Raw genomic sequence first — 19,389 nt, forward strand, 5'->3', positions numbered from 1 at the left:
ACACTCCCACACACAGTGAAACAAAACAAAGCTGGGTCCTATTTGTGTTTGGATTCAAAAACCAAATCTGGGACTGCACCAGGAGAAAGTGGGGGGGGGGGGGAGGCGGGGCGGATCTTTTGGGCCGGCCCAAACCCCTCTTGCTCTGGGGTCCCCGCCTGTGCGTGCTCCAGGCACACAGCCCTCGCAGCGGGCGGGACGCTGCCCACCCCCGGGGACCTCCCCTGCCCCCCTCCTCCTCACGCATCCCCGCCCCACCCATCCGCCTCGGCCCCGGGGTCGCGTCTCCTGGCCTCCCCAGCCGGATCCGGCCCCCTTGGGGACCCCCCCTGCGCGGAAGCCCCTCAGCTGCGGCACCCCGCCCCTCCTGGCTTCCCCCTTATCCACCCAGCCCCTCCCATCGGGGTCGGCCCCGCTCCTCGCGCGCCGCCTCCCTTCCCGCCCTCCCCGGCGGAGGCTGCGCCGCCCCGGCCGCTCGCGCCCCCGCCCCTCGCCTTGACGGCAGCCGCCTGGCCGGGGGGCTGAGAGGAGCTCTCGCGCCGAGGTCCCGCCGCCGCCCGCCCCAGCCTGGCCATGGCCGGCCGCTCGCTCCTGCTGCTGGCCGCCGCCCTCGCCGCCCTGCTCGGGAGAGGTAAGCGCCAGGCGCCGCCGCCTTTGTGCCGGCCCGGCCCGCTCCCGCCCTGGGGCCGCGGCAGGGCTCGGGGCCGGCCGCACCAGCTCCCCCCGCCGCCGCACAACAGGGGCCGCTCAAGCCGGCCGGGCCCGGCTCGTGACAGGATTAAAAGGGGACAAAACCGCCCCCACCCCCCACTTCCCATGCGGGCAGCTGCCGCCCCGCGAGAACAATGCGGGTCCCGGCTCCGGGGCGGGCCAGCGGCGTTGGCGGCGGATCGCACAATGGAGCCCCCCGGGCCGGGCCGGGCCGCATCCCCCAGCCCCGTCAGCCCACGGCGCTGCCCAGAGCCAGCCCGTCTCCTCTGCTGCAGCGTCCCCTCGCCCGCTGGGTGGGGGGCACGTCCCTTCTGCCCCGGGCCGCGCTGCACCGACTGGAGGGGGCTTGGGGTGCAATGAGACACACACCCCGCTGTCCTACTGCGACCCTGCAGCTGGGTGTAGCCGATACAGGCTGCATCTCCACCGCGTCTCCCTTGAGAGAGATCTCAAGGCGATTCTCTCCTTTGATTTATCAAAGCTGTGGACACCATAGCCAAACTCCAAAATATCAGCATACCATTCCAGCAGTTACGCAGAGGTAACAAATGTAATAAGCCCTACCAACAAAACCACCACTAGCTTTTTATCCCTTCCCCCAGCTCCCCTTCTTTTGTTTAGAAATCTCTGTTCTAAACCAAAAAGTTCAGAGGCAAGGAGCCATGCATTTAATATTTTTTACCTTCCGTTAAACACTCCTGGGGTTTTTGCTTTACAGCCCTTTAGCAGATAATTTTATTCAACAGCTAGAGATGAAAATTGGATTGAACAGCTTCTGGGCAGGTACTGAAGTATCAGCTTAATGCAACTATACAGTAACCAACAGGGCTTTACACACTTTAGAGGTATTCATAGTTGAAAAGTAGGATTATAAAAAACAAGTTCATTGTTTAAATTTAAACAAAAATGTTCTCAGTGAGGGGTTGTCAACAGAAATGTGATGCTAAATGTATTAAACTTCATAGGAGCCAATGCCTAAATATATACCAGAACAAAGGATCTGGACAGTAAGAAAATGACCTCAAACTTTTGTCCAGAGTCTAGCTTACTGCGTTCTTCAGGATTTTGGAATGTCTACAAACATGACCCAAATTTCTTGAGACAAATGAATAAAAATAGCTTTTTCATTCTCTGCTGTTTCTGCATGATAATTGCCTGACCTCAGAGTCTGCGCCAATGAACAATGGCAGAGGTGGATGGGGACTGGGGGAAAAAAGCTTCTCTTTAAGAGGAATCGGAAGTCACAATGTAATTTATAAACAGTTTGCAACTTCTGTTGTCACATCGAAATAGGACAACATGTAAATTAACCTGGGAAAATCTGTTAAAACCACGATTGTTATTGTATAGTATGCACCTGCCAAACACAGACAGGACTGATAGAATATCAATGATACCACAACTAGGTAAACCAAGCTAAAAAGCCTTTCTTTTAATAGCGCACAATACTACCATGCATCAGTCTGGGGTTTAATCTCCATTTGCCTTAGGTACCCAGCTGCCTGCTACACCTGGCTTCAAATCATTTAAAAAGTGGAATGTTGTATGAAGTTGCTGCTACTTCACTTCCCTCCCATCTCTACCTTTTAAACTGGACAATATTAATTTAATTTGGCAGACAACTAACATACTATATGTTAAATCAAGGCTGTAGGGCAAATGTAGAGAAAAATTAGTAGTGATGTAAGCACCACTTTAAAAGGAACTTTAGGTTCAAAACCCTGCACAGCTGATTTGGTTCTTGATTCTTCTAAGGCAGATAAATTGTACAACATCCAATTATTTTCCAAGGAGAGCGGAGATTAAAACCTCAGCTGCTGTCTGCTCTACATTGAATAGGTTTCCCCTGTTGGGCCAGTGTCATCCGGCAAAGTTTCCCTCTCATTCCACAGCTGTGCAGTTTTCCAGGTGTCTGGCTGCAGCCTTCTGCTACAGAGACAGTTGCTTTTCAGCGATGCTCTGTACATAAAGTATAATGTTTTTCCAAAAGTGCTCAGTGACTTAGGAGCCTAAGACTCATAGAAATTAAGTGACCTTACATACTTTTGAGAATTTTCTGATAGTATGTCAGAGTGTTTTGGCATCCTCAAGGATGTGATGCAGGGACACTATGTACATTACAAATGTTTTGTATTACTGTAGCGCCTAGGAGCTCTAGTCAGTATTCTGTTTACCTTTCTTCTGGGGTTGTCTCGCACCATTTTGGTTTTGAGCCTTCCTCCTGGGTCCATCACACAGTTCAGTAACCCAGCCACTTTCAACATCACACCCAACAGAAAGTCGTTGAGGAGAACAAGAGTATAGGAAAACTCAAAATTAAATCAGGCTTGAAAACCAAGTGACTTCACTTCAGCTATTTACCTAGTTCTACAGTCGTCTTTTCTGCTGAGTATGTCTTTTGTAGTTCTGTTTTCAGCATTATTAGGTATTTGTCCTGCAAATAATGCCACAGGCTTATAGCTTTCTGTGAATAAGGTGATGCATTTGTTTATTTACTGAATGTATGGATAATGCAAATATCTAACCTTAGTCTCACAATCCTTTTTAGCCACCTAAATGAAACAAGCAAGATGTCCCTCTTAAAGAGATGCTGTCAAGTTAACAGTTTTTAAAAACGACATATCTTTACCTGTGCTATTAAACATCTTACTATTCAAATGGGAAGAACTCTAATGATTTACTTGACTTATTTTACCATACTTATGTAGTTTGTTTACGCTCTGTGCTTTTTTCCTGTATGGACAGAGAAATTAGACCAGCCTGTTTCATTTCTTGGCTCTTATGCCCTAGCACAGTGCTGCAGTAGTTGGATTATAAGTGTGGCAGGAGAATATTTATATCAAAACACCTGTCACTGAAATTTTCATAAACAATGGTTTTGGAACAGTGGTTTTAATCTTTAACTTGAGTTCTAATTCACCTGATAATGTTTTGTCTTTCAGAAGCAAACATATAAAAAGTATGTAGAGTTATAAGTAGGCTTGCCAGATTTTTTCTTCAATTAAGCATATGATATTGATTAGTTAAGCTTTATTAATTTATATTTTCATAGTTGTGGGAAATTATGGGGTGGGAAAACAAGAAAGGGGGTCAGCAATTATTTAATGGCAGATGTTGACTCAATTAAAGCTCTACAATTTAACACAAATTGTCAACCTCCCATGTCAAAAAATCTATAAAGTAAATATTCTTAGATCAAACTAAGTTCTCAGGCAGCATTTCTTACTTTGCTTATCTGTAAATTTCGATCATCAGTGGAAATATTTGATTGGTTTGTGTGTGTGTGGTGAAAGCAACATTTACCAATACAAATCTGATCTTTCCAAACTTAATTATAAGCCCTGATCTTGCAAATTCCTCCACACAAAGCCCCACTGACTTCAAACCCCATACAGAGCTAGTTGCAGGGTCATGGTCAGAGTTTTTCCCCATATAGTCTCATTCCTTCTGATGCGTCACTTAAAAGGCAAGACCTTTTGACACACACACAGCCACAGAGAGAGTCCTTGTGCGGCAGTCTTTTTAGAGATTAGGTCTCTTTCCTAAGACTTGAGAAAGGAGGGTAGATGTTCTACTGTATAGGGGATGCATGTCATCTTGATCTATACCTTGCAAGCATTGAGAAAGGCTTTGTGGGATAAATTACTGAGAATATCTTCCTCAGCCAAAGCTACAAACAGACTCAGGATGAGACCCCTTCTCTCCCACTCGTGCTTACATTACTTGTATTTAATAAATACTAGAATGTTTGAGGGAAAAATGTTTTGGGGGGAAAAATCTGTCAGGTATTATACAGGAGGTCAGATTAGGTGATCACCATGGTCCCTTCTGGTATTGGAATCTGTGGAGCATTTTTTAAAACCAAATGCTAGTCTTTCCTGATAGCTCTCTCTCTCTATCCACTTCACTCACGTATCTCTATCACTTTCCCTTCTTCCCACATTTTTCTTTTTTCCTTCCCACACCTTCTCATTTTCCCTTGGTTTGTCCTCCCTGGTCTCTCTTCCAGGCTTCTGCAGCATCTGCCCCACTAGTGCTGCTAGATCTTGCTTTGACAGTGTCCTTATAAAACTTCTAAATCCAGCATTAGAATCTATTCTTAAAAATAACAGCAAGAGAAACTGTTCCACTGCTCCTTGGCCATGTACACAGTTCAAGTTTGTGTGGGGGCACAAACACAAATTAATGTACTAAATGGAGAATAAAACTAAAGTGCCTACTCTCACTGTTGTGAATTGTGACTTCATGGAGAAAAGCTGTAGTTCACTTAGGTCTGATACTCGCTTGCTATTGGGATGTTTGTCTGTTGTGTTAATAGGGCACTTATTGTAGTATCCTAGCACATTGAACATTTTGGCCCATCTCCTAGGATACTACAACAACAAACACTCTATAAAGACAACACCTCAGCTTCCCTGGGTCCACAACATTATGGAAAAAAATCAGGTCCACGAGTCTCAAGTTGGGCACCCAAAAAAATCATTGACCACGTTTTGTTAAAGGTAGCAGTTTCTGGGAGGATGAGGTCTGAGCCTCCTCCTTGTCATAGGAAATTTCATCCTATTGAACACAGAATAGATGAATAATGACAAAAATATGTTGCTTTATCATACAGGGCCCAGGCTCGGAAGTTCTATGGCAGCTGCAGCTGCCATAGATGATAACAACTGATGGCACTAAGCACTTTAGGATTGGGTTCGCAGTCATTTGTTGTAGCTCAGTGATCTCAGTATTGGCAACCCCAAGTATTCAAAAATCATGACTGTGCTGCCCCCCTCCCCCGAGTCATGATTGACAATTATGATTTAAAAAAAAAATTTTTTAAGTTTCCCTTGTGAAGTCACATTTTCAAGCTTTTCTCTGCAACCATGAGGATGAGACACTTTTTTTCCCCCTTAAAAAATTAAAGCGGAGATTCTCACACTAACATGACTCTAGGAGCTGGGGCTTTAAGAAAAGACACTAAATATCATGTGATTTTTGCTAAAGTGGCAACACTGTCTACAATTATCTGTAATGTGTATTGCAATTAACAAAAGGAAAATAAACTCAGCTCAAAAGTGTATACAAATCTTAACTACAGGATTACAAATTAAGTAGTATCCATAGTTTCTGCCCAGAGAAAGCCAGATTTGGGTGCCTTTCCTACACATCTGCCGTTCGTAATTGCAGCCTTGGCTGTGCATTACTCAAAGGACACAGTCCTGCAAACCTTACTAGGCTCTTAGTCCCAGCAGGGCTACTTGCATGTACAACAGCTGCAGAGTGAGACTCGTGGCTTTTTCATTTTGTTTTGATTTTCCAGAAATTTTAAGTCTGTATGGGAAACATTATTAATATGTCTATTTGAGGGGCATCACATGATGATGATGGCTTATGTGACAGACGTGTTACTGGGAACTGAAGAAAGTTATTTTACATAGGCCACTTCAAAGCTGTCAGAGGCTAATTCTGTCACTACTCACCTGCTGGATTTGAACAAGTCACCTGGAGGTGAAAGACTCCATCCCTACAAGTGAGCTGAGTTCCAGCTTGTCCTCATCAGACCACACAGACCCTGAGCTAGTGTCCAAACTAACTCCATTCCTGAGGTTTGGCCTTTTGGTAACTTGGATCACCACCACCAATTCAGGGAGGCAGCTTAGAATGAGGTTTAGTTGACCCTAGGATCTCTCTCCAGCACCTCATCCAGCCCAGGCCCCTATCACTAGAGCTCCTCCATCCTATCTCCTGCACCTGCCTTAGTGAGCCATCAGAATAGCAACAGCTTTACACAGTCATCTAACACTTGCTGAAGCTGGGTGCACACCAGGCCTTGCCAGCCTCTTACAATCCAGGGAGTCGACCACCGTTTTTCAGAAGCTAAAAAGAGAACAACCCAGGCTACAAAAGTTATTTAAGGTGACTTGTTCAAGGTCAACCTGGATCTCAGACACGGACAGCCCGTAATGCAGGGGTGGCCAACCTGAGCCTGAGAAGGAGCCAGAATTTACCAGTGTACATTGCCAAAGAGCCACAGTAATACATCAGCAGCCCCCTCCCACAGTCCCGCTCCCAGTGCCTCCCATCTACCAGCAGCTCAGCGCCTCCCCCTCCGCACTTCCCGATCAGCTGTTTCGTGTTGTGTACTTCCCGATCAGCTGTTTCGTGGTGTGCAGGAGGCTCTGGGGGGGAGGAGGGAGGGCATGCAGGCTCGGGGGGGGTGTGGGAAGGGGTGGAATAGGGGCAGGGCCTGAGGCAGAGCCAGGGGTTGAGCAGTGAGCACCCCCGGCACATTGGAAAGTTGGCGCCTGTAGCTCCAGCCCTGGAGTCAGTGCCTATACAAGGAGCCGCATATTAACTTCTGAAGAGCTGCATGTGGCTCCGGAGCCACAGGTTGGCCATCCCTGCCATAATGTATCAATATATAGAAGCTAAAAATGAAGTTTAGTTTGTTTTAGATCAAATTGTGCTCTAAGTCCCTTCACGCAAGAAGAATCTTACTTGCTCTGCACTCCAAAATGCTGGGTAAGCTGACTCACCAAAATGTCATAAGCATGAGGCTGAAAATCAAAGACAGATTTTCCTCTCCAGTTTCTTGGTAAAACACATGATACTGCCATGGGAGAAGGCTGAGCAGTACTCAACAGGGTGGGATACTCTTGGGATGAGGCAGCAGGGACTGGGATCTGGGAGTTCAGGGTTCTGTTCCTAATTTTGCCATGGCCTTTCCCTGTGCCCAGTCATGTAAAACTGCATAGGTCTTTTGGGCATGCCCAAGTTGGGGATGCTTGTGCATGGAGATCTGTAAGCATGCAGAGCTCAGCATGTATGCATGCTTTCAAAATTGTGGCCTTTAAACTAACTGCATCTCAGATTCCTCTTCTGTAATGTTGGGCTAATACTTCTCTACTGGTTTGTTAAAAGGCTTAATTGTTTACAGAGTGCCAAGAGATTTCTCTTTTTTTAAGTTGAGAGTGCCATGTAAATACAAAGTATTACCAAAGTGCAGTATGGGGCACAACTGGCAGAGTATCAAACCAGAAAAGTGCCAGGCAGGGAAACCATACATTTCTTATACCCCTCAGTAGCTTGTTTAAGGAAGCTGCAGGCAGTGTAAAAATCAGCTCAGTGGGTTCTGCTGCCTCACATTGTAAAAATACAAACGCCAAACCACAGGATTACAAATGAAGCAGCATGCCATAGTTTCCATCCCAAGGCAGCCACATTTTAATACAGGTTTCAGAGTAGCAGCCGTGTTAGTCTGTATTTGTAAAAAGAAAAGGAGTACTTGTGGCACCTTAGAGACTAACCAGTTTATTTGAGCATCCGATGAAGTGAGCTGTAGCTCACTTCATCGGATGCTCAAATAAACTGGTTAGTCTCTAAGGTGCCACAAGTACTCCTTTTCTTTTTACATTTTAATACCACTCCCACACATCGGCTGTCTTTAACTGCAGCCTTGGTTGTGCATTATATAATTTTCAGTCTCAGGTCAGTTGCATTGGCCAGTCAGCACACCCATGATTTTCAAGTGTCTGAAAAGCAGCAAATTATATTTCATTCACATAGCCTAAGCACCAAGATTGTCCTGGGTTGCTGGATAATAAGGAATTCTTGACAGTCACACAAGTAGAGTGAGGCATTCCTCACCCCTGACTCTCTCCCCGCTCTGACCGCAACAGTATAGATGGATATAAACAGGCTGATGTGTGTTAATCAGGGGGTATGTGGACACCCAGCAATTCTGAATCATGAGTTTGTCTTAATGAACTGCAAGTTTGTTTTTAAAGGAACCCTGTTAAGCAGGTCAGGCCTATGCTTTGGATTTTGTAGCAAAATATTTCCCTGGGGTATCAGTCTCAGCCCATGCTGGGCTATATTCCTCACATCCTTCCCTGCTCCAGTTTAGAGCTCTTTGCTTCTCCTGGGCTGCTTCATCTGGAATCCTAAGCCAGGAGGCTGGGTGCCTTCTCCCACCCTGTGATTGTATTGACAGACCGAGCCCACTCAGCACTTTTATAAGGCCCAAATGTCCATGACTCTATATCCCTACCGTCTGGGAAGCAGCTAATTAATTATGGCACAGTGAGGCTGGTCCCATTTCCCCTTAAAGGGGCCAGTCACCCTGTGATAGCTGCCTATGCCTTACTGGGTGATGTCTCCTGGACCACCTCTCTTCTCAAATGTGAACATAATATCCTGGTAGCAATTATTATAATTACTACTATAGGAAAGTAATTAGCTAGTTATAACTGTTGCACAGATGGCTCCCATCACCCCAGGCAGCAACTCTTTATGCTCTCTTGTCCAGCACTGGCTTCTTAGGAAGGCAGATGAAGAGAGGAGCTAGCCTGTTTTCAGATGCTTTTACAGGTGTCCCGGCTCTTCTTTGCCATGGACAGAAGTGGAAGCAGCTGCAAGCAAGGGTGAAGCCAGCACCACATGACCTGCCAGAGCTGCACAGATTACCTTCAAGTTTCAGAGATTCCAAGACCAGAAGGGACCATTGATCACCTAGTCTGATCCTCCTGTATGACGCAGGGCATAGAACTTTCCTAAAATAATTCCTAGAGCAGATCTTTTAGAATAACAGAGTCTTGCTTTCAGAATGGTCAGCAAGGGAGAATCCACCACAACCCTTGACAAATTGTTCCATTAGGTACTCACTGCAGTCTGATACCCACTGTACTACAGAAATCAGAACCAGAAAGTGAAATAGACTAGAAGTGGAAAGCAAAACTATCCGTTCTGGTTTTATTGTCAAAGCTGAGTGAAGTGCAACAAGTAAATTAATTTTCACAATGCAGTTTAATTAACATTTGATTAACGTCTTTCAGTTTTAATAAATGTTAACATTAAATTAACCATGTAATTGGTTAGTGTCATTAGTGATTAGAGATCTTGCTTTTATATTTTTTTACCTTGTCAGTGTCTAATTTATATGATAGAGTGGGAGAAACAAAAGCAAATTCTCTTTCAGCTGTCTCCTCTGTAGCCAAATGCACACTAGTCAGTGCACTGCAGCAAAATAATCAAAATGGTGGAAATAGAAGTGGAAGGACTGAAATTGACAATTTTGAACAGTCATTTCTTTTTGCTCCTCTAGCTAATAATATTGACACTTGGAAATGGCATTGAAACGGATTTTGTGGCAGAAATGGTACTAAGAGTAGTTATTCTACATCTGTTGCAACAGATTTTGCCCCTAAAGCATGTTAAACAACAACAAGCCACTGATCTCCAACGCTGCCTAGAATAAAGTTTTAGCATTGCTAGGTTTGAAATAGAAATGTGTTTCTCCTCAGAAAATATATCCTGAAGGTATGATTTACCAGAAAAAATTGGTTTGACTACATACTGCTTCTAAAGCCACTTTAACAACAAACTATATGTTTGATAAACTAGCTAATAACTTTGTAGGTTTTCTTTTGCCATCTATTTTGTCAACTGGTGTAATTCACAAGCCAGTGAAAGAGCTTGAGTAGAACAAAATTAGAGAAGATGAATGTTCCATATCAAAAAGCAAACATGACAAGACTTCTCTCCAAAAGAGAATTTTGAAGTTGGTGAGCCAGACATTTGATCTACTAGCAGTGACTTAGGTTGTGGGTGCAAGAACGTGTGTATACTGAGTGCCTCTCTGCTCCACTCTTTGAAGCAAATGGTCTGTTGACCAAAAGGTAGCCAAATTAATCTTTGATGTATCTGCATTGAATTCACAGGAGTTACACCAGGGTCAGATTTGATCCAGCCCTCCCGTCACTGTGCAGGCTGCAGCTGCCTATTAGATAAACCTTGTGGTAGTGCATTCTTACAATATGGTCACTTCCTCAGGAGACTTCAGGATGTGCAAAGGAAATTCTTGGAAGCAAATGGACAGGCTCTGCCTGACCTAGTGGCAGTGTTGCATGCTGCTATGCAGGGTATTGAGTCTCATCCCACATCTTTACTTCCAGAGATGCAGGATCACGTACTGTAGTCCAGTAAGTGCAGTGTTTTCTTCTTCTTTTGGGAGACAGGGGATTGCACCACTCAACAGCTGCCTCCCCACCCTTCTCTGAATGGAGTCCTTGGTCTCCAGATCATGGCATGAGTCTCAGGTTTAGATGATAGGGAACTAGAGGACTCTGCAAGATTTTTGAAAGAAACCTCAGAGGATCCAGACAAGGGGAGAAGAGTGAGTGCACTGTTCTCAAACCTCAGCACAAGATGGAGTATGCAGCTAGAACTGAGAACAGGCCTAGAGAATGAAGTGCTGGTTTAAAAAAAAAAAAAAAAAAAAAAATACTGCTCAGCATTTTTCAAGCTCTTTGAAATGCTTTTCTGCTTATGCTCAAAGAAATCTGGATGAAAGTGTCCGAGTTGGGAGATCTTATTGGAAAACTGCTTCAAAGAGGATGCATGCCCAGTGATAAACCCTTCAGTGCTAATTGCAGCTCTCTGGGAGCTCTGGGAAAATGAGAAAACAAAAGCCAAAAAATGATCAAGCTAAGCTATAGCTGAGTAAGAGCACACTTACAAAGTGATACCAGAAGCCTTAGTATTAGGCTTGGCAGAATTGGATTTTTTTTAAAAGTAATATCGATGGATAGTATCAATGTAGCCTTTTTGTTATTGATTTAAAGGTTCACAGTTGCTCATAATTAGGGATGTGGGGGTCAGATTATTATTTTATAACAGACATTAAGATTCAAAAATTAAAGCTTTATAACCATTAACACAAATTGTGAACATCACACATCAAAATATAAAGTAAATATCCTTAATTCAGTTCTCAAGCAGCAATGTTCTTAATTTGTCTGTCAATTTGATGATCATCAATTGAATTTTTTTTGGCAGTGTCTGTGTGTACAGTGAAATAGATGTTGACTTGACATTTACTGATAAAATTCTAATCCTTCCAAGCCTAGTTATTGCTCTAATAGGGGAATGTAGGCTGGACAAAGCTGAGGACCTGGAGAACTTGCAGATTCCAAAGCTCTCAGGACCAGGAGGGAGAGGGGGAGTTGTGGGTGTGTCTAGACTGCAGCTTAGGGTTAGGGTTGATAACATGTGCAAAACATGCTCCTATTACTATTGCAACCATACCCTGGCCTCTATCCCCCCCTTCCCTGTACTTTCTTCTATTCCTCAACCCCATCAGTTGTATCTTGTCTTAACAGTTGACTCTTTGGGGGCAGGGACTGCCTTGGTACATAGTACACCATCTAGCAGAATGGGGCTACTGGGATAGAAATCATAATCAACACCATAGAGCTTCTAAGAAGCATTCCTCAAAGAAGCTATTGGTTCTTACTGTACTAAGTAATTTCTTGGAAGAGTAGCCCCTTCCTTGAAGTGCTTGGGTTGCTCTGAGATTGGATTTATCAGTTTCCTATGTTATGCCAGCTGCTGAAGACCAGATTAAACATGGGTTCTACCTGTCATGAGATATGATCAGATCTCTGCCCTGATCAGAAGCAACTCCCAAGTAAAGCAGGTCCAACTCTCTTGCAGGAGCAGGGCTTTCACACCTCCTTCATCCTGCATGTTTGCAAGGAAGTCATTGCCAGTAGAAATCTCAACTCAAGCTGCTTCTGAGTGCTTTGGTTAAGTGTTGATTTCCTGAATGACCAGCCACCTTCTTTCTGTGTTTAGGCATCTCAGTTAACTCTGAATTTACATCTCCTGTTCAGACAATGCAAGCTGTTGTGAGGGAAGCTATGTTTGACCCAGTCTATCCCATTTGGAATAAAAAACCTTTTTAGGGTTCCATTCTTCCATCAGTTACACACAGTGTTTATCACAGAGGTTTGTATAATTTACATTGCTGAGACGCATTGCACAGCTGTTGGGCAGTTCATGTGAAAATGGCACTTGGTCGTTCACAAAATGCTGTGCATCTTGGAGGCCTGGCAGCCTTGTGTGAAACGTGCATTATGCAAGGCAGGTGACAAATGGACCAAAAGGTTTCATCTGGCTAATTGGAGACATTTACAGGTATTCTCCCAAAAGGGTGTGGGGGAGGAGGGAAAAAAAAAAAAAAATCAAGGATGAAAACTGATGCCTCTTCCTGCAGATAGATCATTCATTGGAACAGCCATTACTGGAAACAAATCACCATTGTGCAGTCATTGTGGTTAAAACACCACATTGTGCAGTGTCCATCATTGGAGGTTTTTAAAAACAGGTTGGACAAATGCCTATCAGGGATGGTCTAGGTTTACTTGGTCCTGCCACACCAAGGGGGCTGGACTTTATGATTTCGTGGGAGTCCCTTCCAGCCCTACATTTCTAGGATTTGTAGCCTGTACAACTTTGCAGGATGCTCTCTTATTTCAAGAGACAGGGTAGGTTTATTCCCTTTTCAGCCCTGACAGCCAAAACCTTCAGGATGGCACGTGGCATGCATAGTACTTAGAAAAAAACAATCTCTGTGTAGCTTCACATACAGTAGAGTGATACCATGGTCTGAGCTGGAAAACCAAGCAGGACGTATAAATGTTGGTGATATATATGCAAGCATGCTTTTCTGTCCGCTGTAAAGCTGACCCCCCCAAAAAAATGGAAATCTCCCAGAAAAATTTTGCATTTTGGGAAAAATTTTCATCCCAAATTCCAAAATGGAATTTTTTGTCTTCATGAGACTGTCTGCCTCTCCATTCCTGGAGTTAAGGGAAAATAGGGGCAAAGAGCAGAAATTGAAATTCACAAGAGCTTTCTAGGCTGGCAGGGAGCCAAGAAGCCATCTCTGGGATTTTCTCCACCAGAACATGGATTTTTCAGCAAAAAACTGAAATTTTCTTGTAAAAAGTTTTGGTTTTGTGAACAGGGCATTTTTTTTTTTCAAAATAAAAAATTACCCAACAAAAAACTTTAGTCCCCTGCACCGTCTTATATTATTCCTGCCATAAATAAATTCCATGCACCAAATCAAGGCCTGAATGAGCACAGTGCCTCTGAACCATTGTATGGCATCAGCACATACAAAGCTGCTAAGTGTGTGAGAACTGTGGGATGTAGACTCAGGTATCATGAAGGGAGTGACACACACTCTGGAGCAGTAAGAATATAGGAGAAAACATACAATGTTGGAATGTTAAGTCCCATAGGAACTGACATGATTTGGATTAGAAAGATTCTTTTACAACTTGATGACAATCTAACTCCCAGCTGAAGTAAAAGCCCCCCCTCCCCCTTTAGAACAAGCCTTTAATTAGGCTGGATAAAATTTTTTCTGGGCTGGTGTAGGCCTGTGATAGACTTCTTGGCTAAACTCTGTCTTCCAAAGCATGAGCAGATCTGTCTGACTGAAGCACCCAGGCCAAACTAAGTCTTTCAAAGTCAGGGCCAGTTTTATACTCCCCACCAAATTCCAGCCAATCGGCAGTCACTCCCACTTATGGACCACTCCATCGCACCCACTGTCAAGAGGTACAAACAAAAGGTGTGGTATCATTTGAATAATTATTTTTAACAAGATCAACCAGTATTAGCCAGCCCTGAAATTCATGGGAAGGACAGATTCAAACTTTGTGTTGAGCCTACCTGCACTTTTAACCATTTATTTGGTCTTAGAAAAATAATGCACTTTGAGATTGGTTTAAACTGTACACATTTAAAGAGACAAGACCTCCTTTTTGGGGGTAAATCTGAAGTTAATTGAGAGAATCAGTTACGTCATTTCACAGGCAGAAAGCACAGAACAATGATCATTTCGGTTTTTTTTTGGGTTTTCATCTAACGATTTTGTAAGGTAGAGGGCAATTGTCTTTATGCCTATTGCCCTCTAGTGGCTGGCTTGGAAAGTGGATAAGAGACCTACTACTAATAGCAACTAGTGGAGTTCCCCTTTAGTTCCAACGTCAGAGGGCTGTGTTCCAGCATTCTGCTCCTGCCTCTGTGTGTGTAATTTAGGTGTTGGGAATTGTGTCTGTTGTCAGAAAAACACTAATTAGTAACATTGTGCTGAACAGGTTTGTAAAGACAACTACTATAGGAAAAATCAGCAAACATCCTGGTAGATAAACAGTGTTCTTTCAAACTATGAAGAGCTAGAGGAATTCTGGATTCCGAAGCATTAATAACTGTGTCTAACAACATTGCTAGAAGCGTTTGACCCAAATGTGAGAAATGTTGTTTAAAAGCAAAATCTTGTCCTCCTGTTCAAAATCTGCAACAGGAATGTCAGCAGGACATGTGGTGGCTTTGAGGCTTTGGAATTTCCCCTGAATCATGCTGTTGGCAGAGGGATTAGTCTTCTAAATCAGCAGATATCCACGATCCAAGGAGGGGGCACTTGTGGATTCTGTCACTTTCTCATATTTCAGAAGCCTGGTACATTTGCACAGTAACAAACTTTATGCTGTTCCATTGACTTCCCTAGGAGCTGGTATGTGCCCAACACTTGTGAAAAATCAGCTCACTTATACAGAAGCCTAAATCAAGATTTAGAAGTCTAACTTTAGGGTGCTGGTTTTTTTTAAAGCGTTGGCATTAAACTGAACAACTTGAGTAGCATTTACAAATAATTGGTAAAAATCTAGCTGCTGCAGTTTGCTTGCAGTGTGTTCACAATCCGTAGTACTGTTAGTTGAAAATAAGGTTTGATGTTGTAATCTATGCAGCGTTTTATATCACAATCAGGAGAAATAGCAGCTTTAACAGTATCATTTCACCTGTGTAGTTTAAAATTAACCAAGGAGGTTAAGGGATAAAATGCCCCACTTCTCAGCGATACCAGCCCTCTCTCAGATCACTGGTTCCCCTAAGTCCCCGCCATTAGAGAGATTTTGCAGCATGTCCTAGAGGATCTGGGCTATTTCAGACCAATGAGGAGAGAGAAATCTAAAGTTCACTCACAGAACGCCCTGCCATCAGCCCCTTCCCCTCTAAATGGGGAAATCCAGCATGAACTCCTCCCTCCACAGCTTCGGCAGTATCACATGGGGAAAGAGAGGCTCTATCAATTAGGTGTTTAGTGCTTTATATTCCAAAGCCAGCACCTTAACCACCACTTGTAACCAGCAGGCACCCAGGGCAGATCCTGGCACATTAGTGATATGTGCCCATAAGGATGGTGTACTCTGCCCAAAAAGTAGGAGGATGCACTGTGCACTAGTTTCAGTCTTCAAATGGATTTACGGATGCTGCATGTAGTTTCCGTTGCACTAGTCTGTTCCCAACACGATAAGGGCACGTACAATGGCAGCAAAGTCTTACTTCAGAAGAATCAGTCGCAACCTCTTGGCTGGACACAGATGGGGAGGAAAAAACCCATTCTGGATGCATCTTACAGCAGCCAGGGAATCACAGCAGACCCCTGCATAGCAAACTTTAGTGACAGACCACAGAAACATACCTTCAACCTTACAGGTAGATATAACCCCTTCTGTGCCTCCTAAGATCTCCCCCTCCATCAACTTCACCTAAGTCTTAACTGGATTGAGCCTCAATACTGACTTATTGCCTATCTGAAATAGTGCAGGAAGACAGGAACGCTGCATTCCAAGTGATGAGCCAGCATTTTCACTGTGTAATTCCCTATTTGCCTAGTTTTAGCTGTATTATCTTCTCTTGATTTTTATCTACTGAGTAAAATCTCTTTGTTAGGAATCTGGTGATAAGCATTTAATCACAGGGTCCACTCACCACTAGGGCACCTCCTCCTGGTGGTTCAGGGATTAGCTCCTCTTCGGTCCAACGCTCCCTTCTGTCACTCGTTCACGTGCCCTGCCACCTCTCTCTGTGACTGTGATCTCTCTTTGTGGCTTGGTCCTCCAGCCACTTCACTGTGCATTTTCCCCTTCCAGGGGTTCTCAAAGTATCTCCATCCAAAAATGTCAGTCTTCTCCCTCACTTTCCCAGTGGCTGGGAGGTGAACCAGGCCCGCCCTCTCGGTTCTAGTTCCAGGACCCTCTAATCAGCAGCCAAGGTCTTAAACATCACTGCCATTTCCCTGAGCCTTTTCCTACATCCCCATTTAGGCATCCTTCCTTCCTGCTCTAGTGTCTAGAGAGTGGCTACAGACTCCCTCACTCCAGCCCCTTTTCCCTTGCCAGCTTCCTGGCTTTATACTAGCCCCACCTATTCCTTCTCAGCTGGGCTCCATCCCCATCTAATTTCCCTCAGATGGGGCCTATCTAGTTAATTGGCCCTATCTCAGCCTCTGGGGAAGTGTGAGGTGAACACCCCCATCACACTCCTGCATTGTGTAACACCTCAGGCTCTCTCCTTGGCTGTTCTGTGCTGGCTGAAAGAAGTGTATTTGTGTCACAATTTGTCATCTGTTTTATAAACTGTCCTCCGTGGTTGAAGGGTGTAAGCGTGTGACTCACCAGCCAGCACAATGCAGACCTCTTAACGGTGGGGTGAGACTTTGCAGGCCTCCTGTAGCACCCCCTGCTGACAGCTCTTTCAGCCATACTGTGGTCTCCCTTTTGCTATTCTACCTGGGTCACATATAATCCCACCCCTTTTGGGGTAAATCCAACACATAGTAGTCAATCAACTTCCTGGTGGACTCTCAGTCTGAGTCTGGACTCCCTAGTCCTTACCTATAGCATCAGGGAAGTTTCACTAGTCCTAACTCCTTGCTGAGGGCATTTCCCCACAGTCCTCAGTCAGCTGATAGGGAAACCCGGGCCTTCCCTCTCCACTGGGTTCCAGTCTAGGCATCCTTGAATAGGTAGTCAGGGCCAGTGTACCTTCTTAGTCCTCTTCCTACCTCTCCCTGTCTTGGCCTTTGATACACCTTCTCCCATCTGTCAGCACCGCCCTCTGTAAGCCCCTTCCATTGGCTCACAGCAGAATTTGTTAGCACTTTCTTGTATCCAGCTGGTTCTGCTGGAGGAGTTTTCTCCACTCCTGGGCTGGGCAGTCCCTGACTCAGCAGCAGTTTTCCTGCTCCCTGCAGGCCCCTCCACCAGCTCACACAATCCCAGCTGGACTCACTTCCAACTGCTTTCCTTCCCAGCTTCCTTGGGCTCTCAGGTGTAGATGTACCTTCCATCAGAGAGACCGTATCGACCATCAGGTTGCTCAGTGAGTGAATTGGTAAAATCTACTCTCCTTCCTGCTCAGCCCTGCCTGAGCCAGGGTCAGCCTTTTATCTCCTCCCTCCAGGCTTGACACAGACTGCAGTTGTAAGGGGAGCGAGGCTGATTGCACCCACAGGCTCTCATTGACTCCTTCAGGCCCAGTGTGGGGTTGGTATACCCCATTGTATAGGGAAATTCACAGTTGTTACTTATTGCGCACCCAGTACTGATTATAATTCATTTTATAAGCCTGGACAGTATGTGCAAAATATGTTTAAATGCCCACATTTTCAGTATTGCCAATGGAGTCATGGTAAAAATCTCTCTACCCTTTTTTAGCACTCTCCATCCAGAGATCTCAAACTGTCTCTTTAATGAATTAAGCCCCAGGCCTTCCCTGTGATGCAAGTATTGCCCTCTCCATTTTAAAGATGCGTAAATTACTGCTGCTATTATTTGTATGTTGCCAACAGTGCTTTACAAACAGATACCTAGGACAAGGTCCCTGCCTCTGAGTTTACAGTCTGAAGGTTACACACCAATTTGTGGCAGCACCAGAAATAAAACCTAAATCTCCTGTTTCCTAGTTCACTGCTTTAGCCAGCAGACTCTGCTTCCTAAAAGAAAAATCCAGGGCCTCATGAGACCATCAGAATTCTCTATTATCCAGAGGAAGCATGGTCTAGTGAATGGAGCCAGGACTGGGCATATTCATGTGTCTTCAGTTGATTTGAGCAAGTTGCTTACCTTCCCTATGCCTCTTGCTCTGGTCTATCAAAATGGGGATGATGTTAATTACCCGTCTTTGCAAAGTGCTTTGAAAGCTATGGATGAAAAGTACTTTAAGTGCAAATTGTTTGTTACACATTGTAATTATTTGTTTTCTCTTATTTTAAAAAAAAAAAAAAAAAAAAAAAAAGCAAGGAGCCCAAAATAGGACTCCTGTTTTTCCCATCTGTGCCACATTGACACAGGTGCCACTAATGCTAATCTCACAAGTCCTCAGGGTGGGTCTTCAATCCCACATCCCTCTAAAAATTAGGAACCTTAAAAATTGTGCTGAGAATCTTTGATCCTTCTTTCTTCATGTGACTGATCTAGTCACTTTAATTGGAAGCAGTTTTCAGAGTAGATGAAACACTGGGGCAGAGATGTCTTTTTGACATTAATATGATAATGGTTCTTTCAGATTTAAGTTGCTTAGAAATTTGTCACCCACTTTTAGTCTGGAGACATAAGAGAGTCTGAAAAATCCTGAAAGAATTGAATGTTGATACAGAAGAAAATCATTTTGACTGGGATTTTGTTTTATTTGAACAGCACTGGGTAATTTTGGATAAGTGCAAACAAAGACACCTCTCAGATCAGTGTGAATCAGGAACCACTCCACTTTATCTGTGGCAGCATGAGTGAGCAGAACCAGACCCCAGCGGTTTGTTTTCAGAGCATAATATGGGAAATCCTCACATAGCCCTGTTTGTTAATATTTCAACTGATACATTCTGCCTCCTTAAATTTCCCAATAACAGTTCTTTGCTTTCTGTCCTAAACTATTTGTGCAGCATTGTTATGCACCATGTACAATGATATGAACTTCCACACCCCAGAGATGGCTCCCTTTCAATGATGGGCAAAGCAGGTGCACCAGTTGGTAACATTTGTCTAGAGTTTAAGATTA

The 19,389-nt window shown here is 44.2% G+C and overlaps 1 protein-coding gene across 4 annotated transcripts in view; it reads left to right on the top strand.

The window, feature by feature from the left end:
- The first annotated feature begins 251 nt into the window (after positions 1–251).
- CD99L2 (CD99 molecule like 2) overlaps positions 252–19,389 on the top strand; it is an 84,704-nt gene continuing 65,566 nt past the window's right edge. For 2 of the 4 annotated variants that reach the window (XM_043523027.1, XM_043523029.1), the window contains exon 1: positions 449–631. In XM_043523027.1, coding sequence (XP_043378962.1) covers positions 574–631 — 58 coding nt within the window. In that variant the 5' untranslated portion in view covers positions 449–573. Of the gene's footprint in view, positions 632–19,389 lie in introns of all 4 variants that reach the window. The other 2 variants (XM_037909700.2, XM_037909701.2) reach the window with 2 other exon arrangements.

The sequence above is a fragment of the Chelonia mydas genome, chromosome 9 (assembly GCF_015237465.2).
Source record: "Chelonia mydas isolate rCheMyd1 chromosome 9, rCheMyd1.pri.v2, whole genome shotgun sequence".
NCBI classification, from domain to species: domain Eukaryota; kingdom Metazoa; phylum Chordata; order Testudines; family Cheloniidae; genus Chelonia; species Chelonia mydas.